The sequence below is a fragment of the Anguilla anguilla genome, chromosome 8 (assembly GCF_013347855.1).
Source record: "Anguilla anguilla isolate fAngAng1 chromosome 8, fAngAng1.pri, whole genome shotgun sequence".
NCBI lineage: Eukaryota > Metazoa > Chordata > Actinopteri > Anguilliformes > Anguillidae > Anguilla > Anguilla anguilla.
The window spans coordinates 39,414,181-39,439,465 of NC_049208.1; the positions used below are offsets into that span (position 1 = coordinate 39,414,181).

At 46.9% G+C, this 25,285-nt stretch overlaps 1 protein-coding gene across 8 annotated transcripts in view; it reads right to left on the reverse strand.

Moving 5' to 3' along the window:
- elmo1 (engulfment and cell motility 1 (ced-12 homolog, C. elegans)) overlaps positions 1 to 25,285 on the reverse strand; it is a 118,726-nt gene that overhangs the window by 27,777 nt on the left and 65,664 nt on the right. For 7 of the 8 annotated variants that reach the window (XM_035429121.1, XM_035429119.1, XM_035429120.1 and 4 more), the window contains one exon: positions 12,698 to 12,834. In XM_035429121.1, the coding sequence (XP_035285012.1) occupies positions 12,698 to 12,834 (137 nt within the window). Of the gene's footprint in view, positions 1 to 4,457; positions 4,819 to 12,697; positions 12,835 to 25,285 lie in introns of those variants that run through there. The other variant, XM_035429123.1, reaches the window with a different exon arrangement.

Below are 25,285 nucleotides of genomic sequence, written 5' to 3' on the forward strand. Positions count from 1 at the left end.
GTCTCATAATACAATTACAAATCGAATTTGTTACTCATCGTTTAGGACAACGTGCACCATAGTTGGATTGAAAAGAAAGAGCATTCATAGGAAAAATGCCAAAGATAATCCAAAGTACATCTGTTATCTCTTCTGGTCTCTTATTAAAACTGACAATGGAAAATGAGATCCACCATCAACTATTTTCATTCAACTGCATAAAAATACATAGTTTTGGCCTTGAAATATTTGCTACATAGTTTCTATGGTGTAACTAATAAAGTAGTCATTGAGTGAGTGTGTGTCTGAATTCTTCACGCCACAGATTCAGATAGGTGCTGGAAATGTTCCTTGGGGATCTTAGGGATCTTGGGCCGACTCGACAGCATCACACAGTTCCTGTCATTTTTTTGGACACACATTCATTCCGGGCACCTTCCGTTCCACCTCATCCCAAAGGTGCTCTATTGCATTGGGATCTGGGAACTGTGCAGGCCACTGGAGCAAACCGAAGTCTATCGTGTTCGTTGAACCAGCCTGAGATAATGTTGGCTTTCTGACAATGGTGCATTATCCTGCTGGAGAATGGTGCGATAATAAATAAAAAGAAAAACCATCCGGCATCCAGCAGCAGCTCCTCGAACATGGCAGCGACATCAGTTTACTCCAATGGCCCCAGATCACAATCCAACAGAGCACCTTTGGGATGAGGTGGAATGGGAGATTCGCAGCTTTAATGTGCGGCAGAAAGATTACAGGATCTGCATGATGCTATCGAGTCAGCATGGACCGAAATCCCAAAGGAACTCTCGGTGAATCAATGACATGAAAAATACAGGCTGCTGTAGGCAGGCAAAAGGGAGTCCTAGGGAGATTGGTTGGTAGGTAGGTAGGTAGGTGTGTGTGTGTGTGTGTGTGTGTGTGAGAGAGTGTGTATGTGTGTTTATACATATATATATATATATATATATATATAGTTATGGTTTGATTTTTTGATGTTTGAGCCAGAGTGCTCTTCAAGTGTGATGGCTCAGAAGAGACTGTGGGCTGTCATCAGTGCAGCCTTTTTTTCAGTTTGACAAGCAAAGTGAAGCTGCGGGCTGGGTAGGTTTTATTGCTAACAGGCTCTCATTACAGTACACCTGCTCCAGGGCACCTCCCTGAGAATCAAGCCGGGGAGGGAGTTTGATATATATATATATATATAAAGCAACCAGCCTTTGAAGGCCTATGGACTGGTGTGCACAGACGGATGTCCAACTATGTACTCCCGAGTTAGGTCTTGCAATGCTAATTGGCTTTTCTTTATACATACATACTTTTGCAATTAGATACACACGATAAGTTATATTTGATTTGTTAAGTTAATTATTAAGTTACACCCCTATGTGACCCCTTATCCAGCTGGAACGGTTTTAATCACAGTACAGAATTTGAGCGTACTTGTCCCACCGAGTCTGACTGGCCTGGCAGGGAACAGAATCATTTCACAGGCAATAACTGCAATGGTGGCTAACCACACGAAAAGGCTGCCGCTCTCCTTGGTTTCTGTACATTTAGTAGAACCGAAATAAAGAAACTGCGATGACATATCTACAGTAGCGCTCGCTTCCGCAGCGGAAGAGCTTCGCGGACGTCACACGCGTGTTCCCAGGCCTCGTCGGACGGCTGGCGGATCGACTGCCACGCCCCCGTCGCTCGGAGGAGCGGCGCCGTCCCGCAGATCAACGGGTGAAAGATTTCCCACCGGAAATGTTTTTTAATTTTGTATTTTTCCAGCTGCAGTGGTATTTTTTTAGAGGCTTTAAAGTGTGAGGGAACCGTTTGGGCCTCGAGGAGCAGTCAGTGACTGAAGCCCCCGGCTCGGAGAGCTCCGCTCCTGGCGGGAACGGGAGGGCGGCGGCGGGGGGGGGGGTTCCAGAACGCTCCTGAAGAGGCAGGAGCGACGCAGGGGATGCGGCGATGCGGAAGGATGACGCTCCCCGCCGACGTGCGGCCGTTTAGCACCGCGACCCATCCGCCCATTCACCACGCAAACGGGCGCGCTGCAAAGCTATCACATTACATTCTTTATTCTGAATTCATAACTGCTTTTTAAAATAATACATTTTAATCACTGTACCCAACAGTCCACGGTCCATGCTTATACTTTTTAGAATTAATTTCTTTCCATTTTCCAGTGCCAAAAACTCAAGTGCTCACGAAAAACCATACCAATTGCTTACAGTATTCGTTTGACATGAAGGACACTGGTAATTCCAATTTGAATAAATCTGGACTTGTTTACGGAACCACGTTTGGATCTGGAGTTGATAGTTTGTTTCTGGCAGATGATGAGGGTGACCCTTTAACGGTCACCTTTCACGTCAGCAGAGCGGCCCTCCGACCTCAGGACTGACCAGGAGGAACCCCCGTCCACAAAACGCCTGCAGGCTGCCCTGCCTCGCCCTCAGTCGGCCATTTCCAACAGCAATTCCTACTTCAGTAAGGGAGAGCCGAACTGCGGCCTTTCTCCCTGGTTCCGTGAAGCATTCGGGATTTTACAAGCTAACATAAAGAAGGTGAAGCGCAACAGTGCTAAAAATGGCTTACAGGTGACATGGCATTCAGGAGAAGACTCGAAAATGACCTGGTGTTCTTCAAAGCAGGTCTGAATTTCCTGCCTGGACTCCCTAAGAACAGCTTAGAAACCCCCAGCAACGCTTTCGAAAGCCTCACTTGTATTGCAAACATGATTCAGCAGACACATGTTCTACTGAAAACAAATTTGGTATCGCTAGCTGAATCACTGATTTTTCTGATGAAGATCACTGTAAACTGCGGGTCAGATGTATGGAAATGACTGGATTCAGCGCATGGCCAGGCTGGAATATTCTAGATGCCTAGATACCTCAATCACACACTGCTGAAAGCATTAGCTGGTCCAAAGTATAAGGACCAGTAGCATAGCACTATATACCAACATACACAAATGTGATTATAAAGAGCAGATAAGACATGGGTGTCAGCTTTAGCTCAGTACGAAGTTTCTTCTGAATCCCAACATAAAAATGTATGTACAAGTCAGAGTATGTGTGCATGAGATTTTGTAATAGCCGTATAAAGAAATAAGACAAAGAAATAAGCTAATAAGATAATTAGTCAATATTTGTTTTGACTAAAAATGTCTGTCTAAAATCCCCCGAGCAATTCAGTATCAGATGGCCAGATGAACAGACCATATTTACTTTTCCTCTGTTTTTGCACATTCGAATATTCTCAATATTTAAAATGATCAGGCTTTTCACCGAAATTACACGTCAGATCAGAAGCCTTGCCTACAGGTCAGAAGCCTCGTGTCTCTGTGTCCAGAGCTTGCGATGGAGCGGCGGACAGCAACGCTCCCGCTATTAGACGGGAAAAACAATGAGCGAACGCTGTTAATGCCGGGGGGGGTGGCGGTGCAGACGGCGGGATAAAAATAGCTCGCTCGACTTCGGCGCGGAACCTGCGCGGAATAAGCAATGATGCGGCGGCTGGTGCCTGACCGAATCCTCCGAGCGCGGGGGCGGGGGGGGGGAGCCGGGCCGCAGACGCCGCTACGGGTCCGACAGGACCGCCCGCTCACCGCTCCCCGCGCGGCTCGAAACCAACTTCCTGTTCCCGGTGACCCGGGAAACGCGGAACTCGTGCGTCGTACGCGCGCGCGTGCTGCTCGTTCGTTCGAAACGCTCGGCGCAGAACCGCTGAACCGTAGGAGCGCTGCCTCAGCCGAACGCTGCCCTGGCCAGATAGGCACGCGAAGGCGTGCGAGCTGGCCGGTACGACCGTGACCGCGAGCGGTGCCCCTCCTGGACCGTTGAGTTTCTCATTTGGCATTTCGGATCTCATTCAACACACATCAGTGACGCTCGTGACCAAAGAAAGACGGTCCTCCTAAAACACAGGGAAGTCCACGAGGGAAAAGGCTTTTATCACATGGAAAAGCACTGGGCAGATGTGACTATATTTTCCATATTAAAAAAACAGGTTTAGCACTCTTACAGTAAACTAATCCACACGCACGTGCCAACACGCTCAAAACAGAGTAGCACGTGAACGAGCTTTAAAAAAAGCATTCTATAAGCAAAAAAATTTAAAAGGAAATGACTGCATTTCTTGCCTGTCAGCGTCCAATACAACAGGTACTGTGGCTCCTGTAGGATGACAGTAATACAACGGTATGTAATGCACTGAACCCTAACCTGTCCTTACAATAACAACAAGCTCGCATCCCCGAACTCGCGCTGCACTGAGGGCAATGCGATGATCTCCGCTAATACCCGTAACCGAATTACTGTCCTTAAATTCACACAAAGCCCAAACTCCATCTGCCCGTCTTCCAGCACGCTGCGCTGCATCCAGGCAACCAGCCCCCCGCGCGCGTCTGCTCCAATCAGGCGCAGGCAGCGCGACCTCGCTCCAGCACGGGGAAGATGAAATGGGACTAATCTACTTACATGCCAGCATCGCGTCCATGTCTCCCTCTCTCTCTCTCTCTCTCTCTCTCTCTAGCCCCAGGAAGCGCGCGTCTACGGACGCGGGCAGAGGCCGGTGAGAAGGGACGGCGGCGTCTGAGGGCGAGCGGAGCGGGGAGAGAGAGGTGCAGACGGTCCCGGGCTGAGCTCTTCAGTGAAAACCGAATTTCCTTTAGCCATGTGCGTGCGGCACGCGCTCTCCGTCGCTCTCTCCCTCCCTCTCTCGTTCTCTCTTTCACTCCGTCTGTGTCTCTCTTTCTCTTTCTTTCTCTCTTCGCCGCTCCGGTCCAGAGAACGCGTGTGCCGCTGCCGTTGTGTTTATTTGAGCGTCGGAGCGCGATTGGGCGGACACCGCGAAGGCTGCGGCCAATGGCGGGCGGGCGGGGGGTTGGTGTAAGGAGAGGGAGAGGGAGGGGGAAAGAGGGAGGTGGGGGTGGGGCGCTAAGTCGCTGTCTTTGTGCATGGGCGTGTGGAGGTGCTTTTTTTTTTTCCAGCCAGGAACTGTAGCATCTCCGGCAGGGAACAGCCCGGACGGCCATACGCCACAAGAGCTCCAAACCACACCAGCCTCTCCATTATGCCCAGCTGGATCTGTGTGTTTTAGAATGCGTGTGTGTGTGTGTGTGTGTGTGTGTGCGTGTGTGTGAGTGTGAGTGTGTGTGTGCGTGTGCGTGAGTGTGAGTGTGTGTGTGTGTGTGTGTGAGTGTGTGTGTGTGTGTGCGTGTGCGTGAGAGTGTGTGAGTGTGTGAGTGTGTGAGTGTGTGTGTGTGTGTGCATGAGTGTGTGTGTGTGTGAGTGTGAGTGTGTGTGTGTGCGTGTGTGTGCGCGTGTCTGTGTGTCTGTGTGTGTGTGCACATGTGTGTGTGTGTGTGAGTGTGAGTGTGCATGCATGTGTGTGAGAGTGTATGTGTGTGCCAGTTTGCGTGTGCTTTTGTGTACGTGCGCGCGTGCGTTCATGAGGGGGTCTAGCAATTAGAATTCAGTAGCCATGGAAACAAGCTAAATGTTGCCTGTCAAGGTTTTCCTGGGCACATCATCAGGATGGATCCGTCTCCTCCGTCTCCTCCGTCCTCCCTCTGTGAGCTCCGTTATTTACACAGCGCGGCGGGGCGGCCAGGAGGCGTGTGCGGGGGGTGGGGGTCTGCAGGGGGGTGTGCGAGGGGTGGGGTGGGGGGGGCGCTCGGCTGGAAGAGGCCGCTCGCCGAGCCGCGCGTTAGCGTAGCGCCAAGGCGAGCGTGACGCCGGCACATAAATAAGGGGTTTGGAGGTGGGGGGCGGGGGGGGAACGAGTCGATACGGATTTTTTGCCGGCCGTTGTTTTATTCTTCATTTGAGGGGAAAGAAACAAAGGCGCGGACATGAAAGCCGACGGACGCTGGGATCAAACGCGCCTTCAACCAAAAAAGCGCTTCACGCTGCACTGACCCGCACTAGACGCCCTACGAGTCTCATCCATTTCTGTGTAGTTCTGCAGAAGAACACTGCATCTGCAATTTCAACTACAAAAAGAAAAATAACGTGTCTTTGTTTTATACAAGTTTTATCCATTTCTGTGTAGTTCTGCAGAAGAATACCGCATCTGCAATTTCAACTACAAAAAGAAAAATAACGTGTCTTTGTTTTATACGAGTTTTATCCATTTCTGTGTAGTTCTACAGAAGAACACTGCATCTGCAATTTCAACTACAAAAAGAAAAATAACGTGTCTTTGTTTTACACATCTCAAGTGCACGATATATCTTGATCATTTCATTATAAGCCATATAAGTCTACGTTCGAATTATACGTAAAGCACTGTTAAATTACACGAATGACAGTGACTGATCCATGCGTTAAATGCATGCATTGTTGCATCGCATTAATGCGGCACAAATGAAACTGAAGTGGCTTGCGGCAAACGAAAACGGGACAAAGAATAAATACAAACGCGCAATTCCCAACAAATGAGAGAATAATGTGCCATTAAATCAAACCCAATACAGAGCGAGTTCAACGCAATATGCTAAATAATGATGGTGCCAAACATTCACTGATTGTTATCTAGATAGTCTTTTATCTGCTCGTTAAATTGCTCTCATCTGCCTTGAAACGATGTTCATTAGATGCGCTTTCTTCAGTCAGTCAAATTCCCTTCCCTTCCCCGTCAGTAAAAGCGGCTCTTCCTGTTTTCCATTTCACCCATTCGGGGGCTAGCGTTTCCTCCTGCGGGGGTGGTATTTCAGTCTACTAGGGTTCATCTAAACTCCTAAAATGATTAAGACTTAAAATGTCTGACATTCTGTTATTTCTCTGTATTAAAATGTAATGGGTCCCTGCTCACATTTACTGAACAGGACATTGCGGCATAAGTTTAAAATAAGCTTAGATTTAGTAGCGTTACCCTTAAAATAGCGAATTCTTTTCTTCAAAGGGCTTCTCAACATTAACACGTATAAAATAGATTAAAGACCAAAAGTTGTCTATGAAGATTATCGAATATAATTGGAGGATGAGGTAATTCTGTATGTCCTTCTGACAAGACAGAGGACACTGCAGTGGTGGAGCGCTCCTCCAATTAGGACTGAAGCTCTCCAAATGTGCGAAATCCAACCGGCGATAAAATGCCCAGACATGAATCGTGACGGCACTAATGCGAGAGATTTCGCCGGAGGTTCCCAGGGGCGACGCACAGCTGGCAAACGGTAGGGAGGAAGGCTCGCCGTTGACCGCACAACCGGACACGCCAGCTGTACGCGAGGAGCCCTGCTCCGGCGGAACGACCGCGCGGGTCAGAGCCGGACCGCGGAGCTTCTGAAGACGCGTGCAATTCCAGAACCAACAGACAAGATGGCGGAGATGGAACCAGCCATGTAAAACAAACTGCACGTTCCAAATCAGAATAATAGGAAATAAGGGATATAAACTGCTTTCATGGAGAGATGTCTGGTGCAGTCTGTAGGGTGGTCAGCACTCAAACCAACTGCTCCCCCCGCCCCCCCCCTGCCCCCGCCCCATACACAGTGGGGGGTTAATACCCCGCAGTGTCACCTTCTGTGCTGTGATCCCTTCTCTATCTGTCACGCTCTTCGCTTTCTCCCCGTCTGAATAAGGCAAAAAATACCAACAGAGGGCAGCCTCTGAGCTTTAATTTATTTTTTATGCTTTTAATTGCTTTCACGAAACAAACCAGAAGCGATGAAATTTCATCACGGGCAACAAAATCCACTGCCCCTGGTGCCTGTCAATCAGCCTCCGTTGTTTAGTAATTTACGGCATAAAGGGGAATCGGCGTCGTCTGCCGGTGCGGCGAATCTTCAGGCGGCCTGCGGTTACGCTAAGCGAACGAACGCGACGGCGGGAACAAAGAGGCTGCCTTCCTCGAAGGGCATCGGGGGCTTCGGACGAAAACCGTTAGCGCAGCCCATCGCGCTGCGTCGCGAGACGAAGCCATCGGAGGCGGCGCCAGAACAGAGCCGGACGGAACGGAGCCGCGGCCGGGCCGGCGAGCCGCCGCGAACCAAACGACCCCCCCCCCCCCCGCTTTACCGGGCGTCGACACATTGCACTTCCAAAACCCTCTGAAGAGCAGGCTTTCATGGAATAGAACGTTATTTCAAAATACTGAGTCAGTGTTCTAGAACTCCGTTGCAATTCAGTTACCAGTAGTGATTGTTACATACGTATTAGTACGTTCAGTTAAGAGCATTCTAATCACATATTTAGTGAGCATGCACATTGAAGGGTTAAGTTTGTTCGCGGACACGGTCACAATGCACTTCAACTGTGGCGTTACCGCAATGACCCCATAACAAACATTTACTAAGGGCTCTTCGGCGTTGCAATTATTTCTTTAGCAGAAAGCTTCCAGGAGGTAGAACTGAAGTTGCTTCGGCAATTACGAGTCATTCATGTGCACTCAACCGTTAAATTCTCTGAGAAGCGGCGAATGGTCTTGATTGATCGCGCAATATTTGAAAAGCAACCCCGCGCATTTACAGTGCGCACCCAAATATGCTAATTACTTTTAAAAGGCGATGAAGCTAATCGCGGGTCAACCATGGCGGAATCATCACAGACAGAAGCCAACTTGCCACTCGCGTACAAGGCAGAGCCCCCAACGTCGTGTGAGCCAGTTAAAACAATCTACATAAAAACATCTATGCTTATTCACTCAGGTAAACATAACGGCCTTACATCAGAAGAAACCAAGCGGACTAATTGAATTCACAAGCTGCATTTAGAATATCTTCCAAGTGCTCATCTGGAGGAGGATCAGCGACGGAATTTCAAAGCGGTGACACTTCACTCACGCCGCTCGCTGAACCCGACATCCTGCTTCCTGAATGAGCTAAGCGCTAACGCTGCATGTGCATCGGCCTCGCTGAGCACTACAAAGCAAAACACTCATTAACCAGTCAGAGCTGAACGTCAATGTGGATTTTGATCATATTTGGTAAGGTAAGATGGGAAAGATGTAAAAGAATGCAGACAGATGGCATGAGTGTCATAGGTCCGGGGGGGGGGTGGGGAGTGGGGAGTGGAGAGTGGAGGTGGGGGGAGGGGGGGGTCAAGACAGCACCCGTCATTGACCATCATTCAAAATAGGCTATTTTCACCTTTACGATTATTTTCCTTCTGGTCATCTCTTAAATTTTAGATTCATTCTGTACACAAAAACAGGCACTGCACTTGTATAAGACTGAGGTAAGCCTGGCTAGCTGCAGCTAGCCTGCTGCTGTTCTACTTCAAAATTACATGCACATTTAATAACAAATTTAGCGCTGTACCAACCGTCCTGGACATCACCAGTGAGCCCCCAGAATGCTTCATGGAGCCTGACGAGAGCGCTTCATGACTACACACAAGCTAGCTGGCTCATCAACAGACCAAACCCAGCACTTCGCTTTGCTTACACACAGTAATTACGAACCTGCCATCTGCCTGTACCAATGGATCTGTCAAAGCAACACCATATTTTACTGCGTTTCACGAAAACATTCCCCTCTCCTTTTACGATGATGCCATCTGTCTCCATGCCAACAGATCACTTTGTAGGAAAGGCTCTTTAACCTCATCTTCACTTAAAATGTATATTGAGCACCTTTTATGAACGTAGTTGTGGAAATTCTATAGATGGACACACCTTCGCCGCTTAAAGACTAAAAGAAGAGCACAACCCACCAATGTTTGAAAAGAACTGAACTTTCAAATTTGCATATGCCAAGAAGGCACAAAATGGCCGACGCTCTCGTTCAAACTGCATTCTGACGCATTAGGCAATGGGCGGCGCGTTCCAGTGGAGTTCCTGGTAAGGTGGAAGGTGGAGGCGGTGTGTTAAGTGGTCAGGAGAGAAGCGCATTTCGTCACGCGCGTCGGGCGCCCACTCCGAACCAAAGAAAGCCCTGAATCAGCCCTTTGGCAGCAGGACGGGGAGGGGGGGGGGGCTCCAGGAGAGGCATTCCATTCCAAGTTTTAACAGCCCCCACCTTCCTCGTCCAATCAAAAATGCCCCCCTGCCCCCCCCCCCCACTTGCCACGTCAGCGTTTTCACCTCAAGGGAAATTCCCACCCAGATTTAATCCATCTTGTTTATAAGCGCTGTCCCCTTCCTCCACCTGTCCCACCTTCACTGTGCACAACGCTCGGGCCTCCGCGAACGCCCGTCTCTCATCGCGGGACGCGAACGCCGGGCTCATCTCACGTCCCCGAATCCGCAGCGACGCTCGGCGGGTAGCGGAGCGGAGAAGAGATTCGCCCCGCGCGCGACGCGCGAAATGAGGGCTAAGTAAGGAGGCGCGGGGCGACACCTAAATAAATTACAACACAAATGACCCTGATGATCCGCGCTCAAGGCTCGGGAATTGAATTTGAGTCACGGGCGCCTCCGGGCGGGTTCTCTCCCGCGGACCGACTCGTGACAGAGAGAGAGAGAGAGGGAGAGAGGGAGAGAGAGAGAGAGAGAGAGAGAGAGAGACAGGGACAGAGAGAGACAGAGAGAGAGAGAGAGAGAGAGAGAGAGATAGAGAGAGAGAGACCTGCCTGTGCAGCAGAACCTGGGGGATCGGCAATACTGCGCCGAGGTTTCCTTAATTAAATCTGAGTCTTAGCAGCAGCACAATCCACCCACACAAACAACAGGGGGAATCTAATCTCTCTCAATTCAATCAAGGCCTGGTCTCGGCGAAGCCAGTGATGGATTCAGATATTAGAATTCCTGGCCGCGGGACTTGCGGTCTATCAATCCAGCGCGGGCTGAATCAACACTTCAAAGGCTAGCGTTTCACGGGAAATTGATTCTCGACTTCGGCGGGGACGGGAAGCTACGCGGCACTTTGGGGCGAACGGCGCACCGGCGGTTCAAATCGCCGCCGACTGGGGATTCCACCAAAGTTTTCGACGCCTCCTGCGATCTGAACGAGGCTCGAGGCTGGTGCTGAGCCGCTGCCATTGCCGGCTTCCATGTAGCGCCGCACAAACGGCTGGACGGGGTGGAGCGTCCGGTCCGGGACCCTCGCTCGCACGGTCACGGTCACGGTCACGGTCGCAGGGCTTGGGATCAGAGCCCTCGAAACCCCTTTAAGGGTCTATTCCCAGAGGATCGCCGTGGTCACAACAGAGCTCCCATCGCCAGCTCGGTCAAGTCTCTCACAGCTGCCAGACAGCCGGAGGAAGGTCGGCGACTGAGGTCGCTGTGGATTCCCGCCCAGAACCTGGCCCTAAAAAACCAGTGAGGTATGCAGGTCACGCAGTCCAACCCGTAAGCAGGTGCTACACCACTGCTTTGAGGACCGGTGACATTTCATTATACATTTACGCATTCCCCATTCATTATAATCAGCCCCCCCCCCCCCCCCCCCCCCCCCCCCCCCCCCCCCCCCCCCCCCTTTCAAGCGGTTTACAGAAAAGACAGGAGCAGTATGTTCGGCTGGCAAAGCCAAGGCAACGGCAATGCTGACTCCACCTGGCCTTCGGAACACCAGCGCCGCTCGGCTTCTGCGGCTGCAGCCGTGGGACTCCCTTATCGACGGCGGGATCGCAGGCTGCTGAACGGGCCGGCGGTCCCGGCCGCCGCGTTACCTGCGGTCGCTTGCGGTTGGTGAGCGCGGCCCCCCAAATTTCCCCTTCGCGAGCCTTCGGTGTTTTTGAGGTGCTATCGCTAAACCCTGTGAAAACCATAAACCGCGCGCGGTAGCGACGCCCCTGGTTTTTTTTAGCATGTCAGACGCCATGGTAATTTACTAACTATTCTGCGCTGTGGCTTATGTTCATCTCAAACAGGCTGAGGTTCACCTTATTAAAGCAGAAACTGAAGACATTCCACACACAGCATCCAGGGGTGTTAGCAGAGGGGTGTGCGTTCGAGAACGCGGAATGATGATTTCCACTATGAGACCACGAGACTGTGAGAGGGAATAACGATCCTGCGATCAACAGACTGGGAATATCAAAACATTAAATTCTCAGTCTGTTGATGGCAGGGGCATTATTCTGTGATCAGAGGATCACAGTCAAAACTGAGACGGAGAAAGCACGCTTGATCCTATGCTTGGCACAGGAAAATAAAATCAATAGGTGTTTTCATGCAGCAAGAAATCTAACCTCGTTACTGGTGAAAATGTTATGAACACAATAAAACTCCTCTTTTATCTCTCTCCATACAGCCATCGATTTAATTATGCATGCTAATTAAGCACGAATTAAAGCAAGATTAATGCAAGCTTTTCTCTCACTGTACTGAACTTCTTTTAAAGGACAATCTATCAAGTTGATTTACTGGTCCATATGAAGAATATCCCAATGACATTCAATAACCAACATTTTCATTTTTTAGACAATCGCATTTGCAAACGCATTGAATTATGATGAACACAGCAGTCATAATCATATAATGCTAATGCCATTATTACACCATTGAAGCAGAAATCCAAATACCACACTCAGTCCTCAAATGCTTCTTCACAAAACTGTCAACTCTCCAAAAAACCAACTTTGTTGGAGCTAGATGGGTTTTCATGCTTCATGGCTCAATCAATTTAATACATCTGCAAACCTCTTAAGGAAAATTGGCTTTTTAACAGCAGCGTCTATCAAGTTCAATACCAAAGCTGGCATGAGGACAGGTCTCAAACAAACGGTTAAGGGCAAACGGTCCAGGATGGGTAAAGCGCGCGATTGGTCCAACAACGAGCGGCAGCAGAGACCACACCCCCCAAAAGCCCCGCGCCCGCCAAAAAGCGGCTCACCTTGTTGAAGTCCTCGGACGTGGCTCTCATCTCCTTCCAGGTCTTGTTCAGCAGCTGTATGCAGATGCAGAAGAACTCCTCGAAGGAGCGGTCGTGGGTGAAGAACATGGGGTGGAAATCGTGGCAGTTCTCGCTCGCTGCAGAGAAAAGAAGGGTTTGTTACTCTACTGCTTCACTGTGTGCGATTATACACCTTACCTTCCACACACTTTACCTGTATACAACCAGATAATTATTGCAGCTGTCCAGGTTGAGGGCCTTGTACTACAGCAGGGGACTTCAACCATTTTTCACCATGGACCATTTACAAACTAGGCTTTCAGAAAGAATTTTGCAATTCAAACATAATTTGAATGCCAAAAGAGTGAGTTTCTTCCAAACAGGAAAATGCGTGCTCACAAGCAAACAGTGGATTTTCACGTGTGCTATCAAACGTTTTTTTTTTTGCCTACTGAACATGTCCCTCACACTTCTGCCTTCTCATTCCCATGATACATTTGTTCTTCTATCCGTTTACCCACTGTCAGTGAAGAGATCGTCTCTCCTCAACATCGAATAAGTAAAGTTTGGAAAGTGTTCTGTGGAGCTCATGGAAAAATTCAACAAAATGAGACAGTAATTTGCACAATTTGTAAAATAAAGCTTAGACATCACATGGTGACTACCAATCTGAGGGCCCACTTTTAAACTGTATATCCAGCAGAGTTTACTTTAGTGTAGTTTGGTCGACTTCAGTATCCCACAGTGGGATTAGCTGCAGAGATAACAATCAGAGGCGCCTGCATCTAAATGGGCAAGCATGACCACATTCCCCTCTCTTCAGCTACACACACACACACATACACACACACACACGCACACACACATTACTCACTGAACAGCAAGAGACCACTGCACATTAAAACCCTGGTAAGCACGGCACGCTGGTTGATGGCACTGACATTTAATCGTGCAAACACAATATTTTCATGTGCATTCAAATTGTTACATTCTTTAGATAAGGGATTTGAACCTACAAATACACTGCAACCCACAGTTGAACCATTGTTTCATTAGGCCAACAGATCCATTAGATTATCATTTCCAAACATTAAGCTAGCATATTCATAGTGTACATCAATAATTCATGAGTTAAACATTACCCTGCATCGTTCCACAACACTCTAACTGCGCCATAATTATATGTAATACTGAGTGATATGCTTGCAATACTGTAATACTGAGTGATAGGCTACTGTTGGACCACGGCCGCGTTCAACAGTAGCCTACAGACAATGCATAACAATGATTCTAAACGCATAACAATGATTTGAAGAGCGGCATTACACCAGACCGTATCATATTTCTCACAGGATCGGAGATACTCAGGTGCAGAGCTCTAGGCACAGGACACCTCCAGGTTTCTGAACCACAGTCAGCTGTGAGCAGATGGGTTTTTAATCAGTGTCAGAGGACTTCCATTTCTGTCTCGCATCACCCTGCTACCCACGGCTCGGCAGATGCGACGCCCCAACCTTTCTGAGGTGCAGCTTTACCCATCAGTCTCTTTTTTAGCGGTTAGATTACGTTTTAGATATTACACGGGACGGCGAGTCTCACTCCATGAATGGGTAATGCAAGAAAAGACAATAACCCCAAACGCCTGCCAAAAAAAAAAAAAAAAAGCCTTTAGAGCACTCTGGACTGCCGAGGGGGGGTGGAAGCTTCACGGAGCCACGAAATGAGATCTGTAACCTGAAGCGGCTCCCGGTTTGCTCTTAGCGTTGCTCTGCTTAGTAAAGGAGCCGGGAGACGTTACCGAGCGGCGGTATTCTGTCTCTATCCGCCGCTTCCTCCTTTCTGGACCCGAGCCCAGCGCTGCCCAGCTCTGCCCAGTACTACCGCACACCGATTCCTTCACTTCAGAAGGCTCCTTTACCCAGAAACACTCCAAACCCAGCAGAAGAGGAATCAGAGGAAACCTCAGGACACAAAGAATTGTAGCAAATGCACTGATATCAATATGTAAACACACATACTAAAATCTGGCCCAAACAATAACCCAAAATAACAAACGAACAAACAAATCTGCCATTATGAAAATCAAACAATGGTTGTCTAGCACAGGCGAAAAAACCAAAACAAAGTATTTATTCTGAATATGACCGTTAGAGGTGTAATGCTATCATGTGATATTACCAAACACATTGTTGCAACAGGTGTGTCAGTGTTGTAGGCCAGCAGGAGAGCTAGCATTATAGAGGTGACATACATCAGTCAGCGGTAAAACAAATCAATACTCAACAAGGACAATCATATTAAAGGACAGCTGCACAATGTAGTGCCTGTGTATCTGGTGCTATAATTGAGACCATACATACTCCAATGTCCCATTAACTGCAGATCAATATATATATATTTTCAAAATCAATAAATATTATTACCCACCGAAAATGGGTGCTTCAAGACATTACTCTTGCAATGGAAGCAGAGATTACTGCAAGGGCCCCCAAGCAAACAGAGAACAATAAGCTAAAAGTATTAAAATGAAGAGGTTTTATGCGAGATAATAAAAGCACTGAAAGCATTTAAAGCACATTGTAAAAATGTGTTTTTATTATAGCAGTTCTGCGAGCCTTTCTTCTGCTCCTAAAATGCTAAACTGGTTCACAGGCACTGCAGCAGGACAGCTCAAGGAGCTGACGCTGAATAGTTTAATGAGCGTCGCCCACAGGCAAGCTGCGCTTTATTTACTTCTGTGAACTTCTGTCATCATGTGGCCGAACTCGAGGATGTAAATGGGCACTGCTTACTCATCACTGCACCAGGCCAACAGGCCACAGAACTCACACGCAGTATCAAAAGCACCTGGAAACCATCATTAAAAAAAACTCAGGGAAAGTACTTAGCTGGACATGGCTAGTGTTTGTTAATCTGCTTTGTCCATCCTACTTGGCAAGTCCATGCAAACTCATAGAGAATTCATCCAGTGACTAAAATAATTGTAGACCTTGCGTCAAAAATGAAAACCAAAAAGCCAAAAACAGTAGTAAGTGGACTTACACACACTTACACTCAAGATTATTTTCAGGACAATCTTTCTGAACACTCTACAGCACAACTAAAGCATTTTTGCCGAACCCTGAGGGCCGGCCAAGAGCAGAGAATGTCTCTTACTGAGGAGCTGGCTGACCCGCTAAGTCGCTGACTCTCCGTTGTTGAAACGAGCGCCGAGTGGTGGTGTGCAGTAGGTGGCGTTCTGGTAGCTAGCTAGCAAGTATTATGTAAATAGCCTACAAGACGTTGTATATTTGTGGATAAATTCAAAATACCCAAAAAACGCTTGCTACAGTAGCTAACTAGTTTCTATATTATAGCTCAGAGGCTAGTTACAAGTAGCTAAAATTAAATGGTGAGCTGAAAGCTTACCGATGGTGACTTAGCTAACGTCCAAATAATAAAGCAACTGCAGCTGGCTATCGATAGCCAGAGGCCTAGTTTAGGTATGGCAAGGACACCTTGGATTCATGGACTTTTTTTGTTAGTCTTGTTTGTTAGAGAGGGTGCATGACATGAATAAAACATATGCTATATATCATCAAAACGTGTGAACACTGGACTCATTAATGCATTTTGTTTGGTCTTTCGTGCTGTGCCACAACAACAGCTGACAAATCACCTGAACTTTCCTGCTTGGCACACATCATTTGCAGCATTTCATTTATGCTTCAAACTAGGGTAACATTTCCCCTGCAACTAACAAAACCTTGCATAAACTCAGAATTCTTAATTTGACAATGTGAATCACTTGCTGAGCATGTTATTAATGAGAAACAGGGAAGGAATCTAGGCCATGCCTGGCAAACAGGAAAAACTGAATGAAGAAAATATGAAGCAGCTATGAATCTCTGCCCGGGATGTGGGCAAATGCCCTGGGGCTTTCTGACGAAAGGACAGGATGCATGCTGGAGCCCTGCTCCAATCAGACGGTCAAGGCGCATCTCCAGCCAATATTACTGAAGACGAGACAGGCAGGCTGGCTAAACCCTTGCAGCCTCCTCTCCTGGTGTCATTTGTCAAGCTGGGGCTGACGCTTCACCAAACCAACTCCCGTGAAAAGCTTCACGTTTGATTATTGGGCATAAAAGAAGACAACTAATGGGTCCTTCCAAAGTGCACTTCTAGCAGTGTGCACCCCCGGGAGCCAACAGACACAAAGCAAATGCAGTGGATCTGATCTGAAAGAACTTCAGCTATGGTTAACCTGGAATAGGAGAGACAATAATTGTGCGGCCTCTCAATCAACACTTACTCTGATTGGTCAAGACATCCTGTGTGACATGCCTGACCAATCACTGAAGAGTGCGCTTTTCCCATGATGAGAAAAGCAACCCATTCTATAATAGAGTGACATCAGCACCAAAAAGGCCAGTGGACATAAAGGCCTTCTCTCAGTATCAATGGCCTTTTTTGGCCTGAGCACAACAGAGAAGATTATGTGGATGAGATCCAGTCAGTGACAAACCAAGGCACTGCGTGGGGAGGCTGCCATATTGCAGCTATCCTTGCATTACTTCCCACACTGTAGACAGCCAGCAGTGCACTTTTTCTGTAGTACGACTCAACTGCAGCTCAAATCAGACTTCATCTTTTTGGATGGCTTTTTGAACGGAGAGCGTCAAAATGAACTGCTCGGCAAAATCCCTTTAAGGAAGTAAAACCAGGAAAATGGTAAAGCTGTTCTCAAACACAGGTCTTGAAAGGAATATTTCTGCTGTATTCCCAGTTATCTACATCTAAATCATAGACTGCTCCAGATTCAGCACAGTCTGTGTAAAGATCTGGAAAGTGACACAATTTTTGATGGTATGGCACTACACTCCAACACAGAAGATTTGTAATAAAACCATGAATATGAGGTTAAAGTGCAGACTCTCAACTTCAATTTGAGGGTTTTTGCATCCATATCAGGTGAACCGTGAAGTAATTACAGCTCTTTTTATTCATAGTTCCTTTATTTGAACCGCTTATTCATTGTTTCATTTAAAAACCAATGTAATGAGTATAGAGCCAAAACAACAAGAACTGTGACGCTATTCAAATACTTACGGACCGGTCAGTGACAAAATTTTGGCTCTGCGTGGGAAGGCAGCCATATTGCAGCAATCCTTGCATTAATTCCCACACTGCAGACAGCCAGCAGCGCATTTTTTCTGCGGTATGACTCAACTGCACCTCAAATCAGACTTCATCTTTCTGGATGTTTGTTCGGTCTGCACGATGAACAGAAAAAACTAAATTGCAACCTCGCTTTGATGTGTCATCGCCGGGTTGAGAGGGGGGGTTCAGTGACCCGCAAACCACTCCACCTGAGACCAACCGATAACAAGCCATCTCCAAAACACCGTGCCACACTCACAGAGAGTCTCTCTTTGCCTCACCTCCATGCAATGAAATGATGAACGGCAAAGGGTCAAAATTAACTCTGCAAAATCCCCAAGTGCATTCAAATGTACCGTGGTAAACGCGCACGTCTGAAATCTACAAACCTTCGGTGTTTGACAGATATCTGATAAAACCTCAGCAGTATAATTCTGTTAATGCGAGCCATGAAATGTGATAGCAATACTGCTGAGCACACAGCAATCAAAGAGAATAAGGTTCTTCGTTAAGAAGAGCTTATTAACTTCAGTGGAAAAAAGACAACTCAAAAAAAGATTTTTTTTTGAATAGATTTAAATTCTTATGTGGCTAGATATAGACACATGCCCAAACACTATGTTAGGAGCAATAGTTTGAGGGAAAATGAAAAACTCTCTACCACTGTGTACAACTACTACAGACATATTGAATATATTCTGAACTACTGAACATCACATTACATTACAGGCATTTAGCAGACGCTCTTATCCAGAGCAACTTACACAACTTCTGCACAGCATTTACATTGCATCCATTTATACAGCTGGATATATACTGAAGCAATGCAGGTTAAGTACCTTGCTCAAGGGTACAACGGCTTCGAATTGAACCTGTGACCTTTAAAAAAATCCCATTGGTATATGAAGTGAAGTTACCATTCTGCATGGATCCAATAGAAAAGTTGACAGTCTTGTAGAAGCGACATTTTGAGAGCAGATTGCATTAGAATGCATTAGAGGTATCCCCATGACGGTCTCAACCCCCAGTACAACACGTGCTATGAAAATAAATGTCACAAGCCCAGCCTGTATGACATATGGAGAAGGGAGAGAAAAAAAAAAACCCTGTGTACATTGTTTCAGGGCTAGACAGTGGTGTGTTTGGCTAATGGCGGGCCCCTTAGGACCGGCTGACATGCGATTCCTCGTTCATTTGACGGACAAGCTTCGAAAACCTGGCCGGTAGACCATCTATTCCCATCCCTGCTTTCCCCTCGATTCTACGAGAGAGCGCAACGCACGGCCTGTTAATTAGAGCCAGAGGACACGTGATCAAAGTCACTGGAGCCTGGGGGGGGGGGGAGAGAAGGGGGAGGGGGGGAGAGAAGGGCATCTATTTTTTGTCGTGTGGCCCGAGGGTGTCAGGCGAGAGCTACCCCGCTGAGGCCGCTCCTGACGTCTGCGGCGAGGCCGAATCGGCGCGCGGGCGGGGAGGACGGGGACGGCGCGCCGGCGATGTCACCCTCCCAGCCGAACGGCGTGATGAATGCAGGATGAGCGCTGTCATCCTAATTATAATTAATACCAGGCCATGCCTGGGCGTCGCAGACACACCACTCTCCCCCCAGAGGGGAACACTCTGCCCTTGTCCACAGACTGCAGTCTGCTAAGATGGCCGCCGTACATGTCGGATGATGACCAACACGTTAGCTTGCTGCCCACCAAAGTCTGTACACCTCGTACTGTTGCACTAGTGCCTGTTAAGCAGGGTTTCTTCTGAGCTTCCAAATAAGCGCAGGTATAAAATGCCACCGAATAGAAAAATATATTAATTTCAATAAAATACACACATAATTAGTGCTTCAGGAACTCATCTCGCACAGAACCTACATAACATAACATAATTATGAGAACAGGCCATTCAGCCCAACAATGCTCGCCATTTTCTTGACTAAATTGTACCGAGTGCTCTGATTACCTACAGGCTAGATAGCATCTAACACCGTATCAAGCCTGGTCTTGAAAAGCCCCAGAGTTTCTGCCTCGACAACATGACCTGGCAGGATGTAAATACGGATGTTGACTCTAAGCTGATTTTGCTTGTACCAAAGAAGTCACATTTTTGTCATTTGCATTTGTATTTTCAGGCCAGGTCTTTTTAAAAAAAAAATGGGATGAGATGTCTCTGGCAAAGCACGCAGTTGAGCTCTACAAAACCACGCTCTGCCACAGCCTCGTGCAAAAAGGAAGTGCAACTGATATCGATGGAAAATCCATCAAAGCCGTCTCACGGATCCAATTTGGTTCCTATTGAAAATTCTAATGAAGACAGGGAAGTTTTACACTAATGATATGCTAATTCATTTTTGATGAGAAAGTGAACTGATTGACTGATTGAATCATTACCTTCAACCATGCATTTAACTCAGCTCAAATTCAGAAAGCGACTAAAATATATATAATAAATATAATGGAGCCAGAATGAATAAGTACTGCTATCCAAGGGTTTTCCTGAGGCAGCCCCTGATAAATCTCAATGAATATTTAAATTCCACAGGTAAATAATATGCATATCTTATGTAAATAATAACCATACCAGCACACAAATAACCTCACAAGTTCTAAACTGACATTAATACAGATGAACAGTTTTGGACCTTCAAAGAGTACTGTTAACTACATAAGACACCACGGGGGTTAATATGATATCATGAGTGGCAATTATACAGCTGTCAGTAACAAAATCAATCGATGAAGGCATTAACAACTGGGTAAAACTGCACTCGTGTGTGCAGATCTGATCTGAAGTAAAACCAGCACTCCAGTCAAGCAGTTCTCAAACACAGGTCTTTAAAGGAATATTACACACTATTCCCACTATTCCACTATTCTAGTCTGTAAGTATCTAGACAGTGACACACTTTTTGATGGTATGGCACTGCACTCCAGCACACTGGATTTGAAATAAAATAATGAATATGAGCTTAATAAGTGCAGACTGTCAACTTTAATTTGGGGGGTATTTACATTCATATCAGATGAGCTGTGTGGAAATTACAGTTGTAATTTTGTTGTACAGTCGCACTTTTAATTCGTAGTTCCTTCATTTTAACCTCTTATTCCTTGTTTCAAAACCAATGCACAGTAAGGAGAACAAAGCCAAAACAACAAAAACTGTGTCACTGGCCAAATACTTACAGACTGTGATTCTGTAACTGGGGAAGAAAGTACATTAGGACAAAGAAGTATTGTCCCCGGCATGTTACTTGAAGAGGTGATCCAGACTGGATCACAGACATGACCTCAAAACTGTCGCCCAATGTGCTTGCACATCGCTAGAATCAGGTAGTGTGAAATATCCAATCCGATACAACAGTAAACAACATAATGCAACACAACACACAGCGCCCACAGTTCCTCTGCTCAAACCAAGGTGAAATCACCATTGTTACCAGTCACCGTTCTGAATATTCAGGACACGTAGGCACGTTCCCGCTTAGCGCTTCATTTTCTGAGCACTTTAAACGTTTGCTGGACAGCACAGAGAGAACGCATGACATTTAAAAAAAATCAATAAATTACAAAATTCCCAGCAATTGTTTCTACTGAAGAGCCAGGCGTGAAACCGGTCGTGTTGTAATGGTTGCCGTGAATTACCTTCAGCTGAATTTTGATGCCGAAAAACTGTACCCATTTCCCTATCTCTTTCAGTGAAGGATTTTGGCGGTATTGTTCAGTGGACATAATCACTTCACGACAAGCACAAAAGTGAATGAAACACCCAAGCTCCCCCAAGTCGATCCTGGCCTCCTCATAGGTCAAGCCAATGTGAAATGGTTTTAGCTTTAATGATGTGCCGCGGCCATGATTTTTTCCCCCTGATTTGTGCTGAACGGTGTGGTGCATTGTGGGAAGAGGTAACAGTATTGAGTCTTACGCTTCCCAGGGCGGACGGCTATTTATAGACTTTTACCTGCTCCCTCGGCATTCTCCCCAAACGGGGAACGGTGCGCGAGCAGAGAATGAAGTCCATTCCCCCCCGACGCCGCTGTGAAATGAAACTCCATTACCGTCTGATGCGGAGAAAACCGGGTTCCGCCACCTGCTACACGGGACCCGTCCTCCATTTAGAATCGAGACACAAGTCCCGGGGGGGGGGAGGTGGTCAATATCTCACCTGGCCTTCCTGTGGCGAAAAGGCAGCTCATGTGCTGCCGTTTAATTGAAACACTGGAATTGCAGCCAGTGGTTTAATTTGTCCTGTTTGACACTCAGAAAGCCAAAGCTGAACTCTAAATGTACACCCTTGCAGAAATGAACTATGCTGTCACACATTGTAAATATGATACAATGATAATATATTCCCACAGCAATTAATTTTTTAATATACGTTTTAATATTAGAAAATGACGATAATCTGTATATTTCCCTGCATTTTGTGAAGAGTTGCAGTACCATGCTGATATATTTTGTTTCGATATCTTTCTATCTAAGGATAGGTTGTGATGAGTGAACTGAATTTGCATTAGTAAATATGGTAGGGGAATTCCGTGTCAGCACAGTACATCGACCCTGATTCACAAGCTATTGTGTGCAATGCAAATGTAATTACAAGTGCAGTAATATTGGACCTGCCTCCCCCTCCACCTTCCATGATTTGTAACATGTTATACCGCAGTGTATAATTTTCAGGTCACATGACAAGAAAGAAAAGGCTTCTAAACTGGCCTGTGTATTAAATATATAATTTAGCAGGTACATGTTTCAAAAGTGTAGAAATGTCCTTTTCAGCTAAGAAATCTCCGGTGTCTTCCACAACCAGCTCGCAAAAGTCACTCCTCGCGGACGATGAATCACAACTTGCTTTCTGAGTCACTGCAACATGTCGGAATCTTTTTCTAATCCCCATATGAGCACTCTGGGCATCCACAGGTGGCTATACTAAACCATTTAAGCCTTTTATCTTCCCAGATTTATCTTGTTGATTTCATAAAAATTTTGCTGAAAGTTAGTGTACTTCTCACTCCATTCTTACTGGCTCCAGATATATGCACAATTCCCATTTAGAAAACTGAGCAGACCACACCTCTATATTAGTTCAGATGTTTGTGTATTAAAGATTTTATTTATTGTTTGAGAAGGAGAAATGATGCAACAGGGTAATTAAACTGCCTCAATCCATGGAAAACCGAGATGGAAGAATTCACTCTGGGATTGGTTTGAGACTACAGACCCTAGAGGTTAGAATATCACAAAAGGATTTCAAATAGACTTGTGTTTTTTGAACAATAATTTCAATTTGGAATCTTATTGGAGTACGGACCTCCATATAAATACTATTTTAGGTTTGACAGTAAAACATAAAAATAACCGAGGGAAAAAATAGTGCGAATCAATTCAGTGAATAATGAGAGTCTGGAAGTTACTTCTGATGCTTCTTTACCACTTTATTTACGACCGTGCTTTCCACAGACCCAGCAAAGGGGCAGAAAAATGCTTATCACAGAGCAAACACCTGCAAAAAAGGTCATTTCACTTTAAGACTATGCAAGCAGCTTCTTTTTTTTAATAGTCGTTTCATATAATTAAGCTCGCTCACTCTGTGCAAAGCGCTGGATCCGAGCGGCGCACGTTTCTGCCAAATAATTCGGGCTGTCAGGCATTTTGATTGTGACAAACAAACCAAGACTGTTAAGCTCCACTGCTGTGCAGCTGTCAGGCTGAATTCTCCCCGGAAAGGAGACAATGTGCGTTCTTTAAAAGCAGAGAGAGAGCGACAAAGACAGAGAGAGAGACAGAGAGGGGGGTGCGTTTATCCATTAGATGAGCATGGCAGCTAAAATGAATTAAGATTTACTGCGGAGTGTTTGGTGGGGGGGGAGTTGAAATGAACACTACACATTAAAGTGAGACGAGAGATGGTTCTTCCATTTCAGGTGAGCAGATGGACACCTCAGGACTGGCCGAGGTTCGGTTTCAAATATAATCCAATTGGAATGCATAAATGAGATTTACTGAACACACTGGGGTGGGAGAAACACGGAACAGAATGGAGAGCAAAACTACAACAGGGCAGGTTTCCTGAATAACAGCTGAGTGAGGTTAAGTTCGGGTGGTGAACCCTCACAGCCCCCTTCTCCTGCTGCTAAATCTTTGGCTAATTGCACAGCCATTTTGCACCAGAGGTCAGATGGATCACCACCGTGGGAGACCTGGCCTTCTACTCACACAAACCACCAGCCGGGCACCGTTTCTATTACATTACAGGCATTTAGCAGACGCTCTTATTACACAACATTTTTACACAGCATTTATATTGCATCCATTTATACAGATGGACATATACTGAAACAATGCAGGTTGACTACCTGGCTCAAGGGCACAATGGCAGTGCCCTACCTGGGAATCGAACCCGTGACCTTTAGCTTACAAGACCAGTTCCTAAATCATTATACCACATTGCCGCCCATCTGTGGGGGGCCCACCAGTGCCCCCGTGTCCACAGCTCAACATCGCCAGCGCTAAGAGGAAACGGCAGACGCTAACGGGCTCTGAGGCTCCACCGCTCCGGCCCTGACAGGAGAGACGCTCAGCTAGGTAAACATGGTGCGGTGGGTCTAAATTCGCGGCCGTAACGAGAACGCCGGGCGGACGTTGGGGCGGGGGTGGTGGTGGGGGCGCGGTTGCACCTCCAGCCGCCGCCGCCGCCAATCAGTCACAAGGAGGACAGACGTCGCTCGGCGGGGGGGGGGGAGAGGTCGCCTCCCCTCTCAGCCTCGCTCTTCTTCCTCTTCCCGCGTTTAGCGCTACCTGCTCAGCCCGCCAGCGACGGCGCGGGGCGGCGGCTTTTTAATAACGCAACCGCAGACCTGTCAGTCAAGGGGCTCGTCCCTCCGCCCCGTCGAGAGTCTCATCACCTCACATCCAGAGGGGAGACGCCGCCATTATTCAACAGCCCCGCGAATTCACATCGCTCCACGCTCCCATCTTAAATAACTTCATAAATATTATATGGGCTTCCTCTTCCCTCGAGGAGCCAATCCAACAACATCTGACTGATGCAAATTCCATTAAGGCTCTTTCACGAAATGTGGAGATCATAAATCTTTCAGAGTCCACGTGGCGTTTGAGAGGAGTTAGCACAAGGACTCCCGACCGTGACATTAATAATCCAGAAATGGTGACAGGACGCTTGATGACGTAGACCTCCGTACATCCAATTTAGAAACAAAAAGCAAAAACATCAAGCGGTATGTATCCATTTGCTGCCATGACGAATCTGGAAATTAAGTGAAGCTCATGTGGAATATGGCGCCTACGCTTCTAAAAAATTAATTGCAAAATGTTTTTTTTTTTTGGACTAGCAGAGGCTTTCTTGTGCCCCTTGGGCCACAAGAAATGTTGCCGTCTCTGAGACCAGTTTTTAAATATGCAATATCCTGTCCTGTTAAAGACAGAAAGCTAAGTG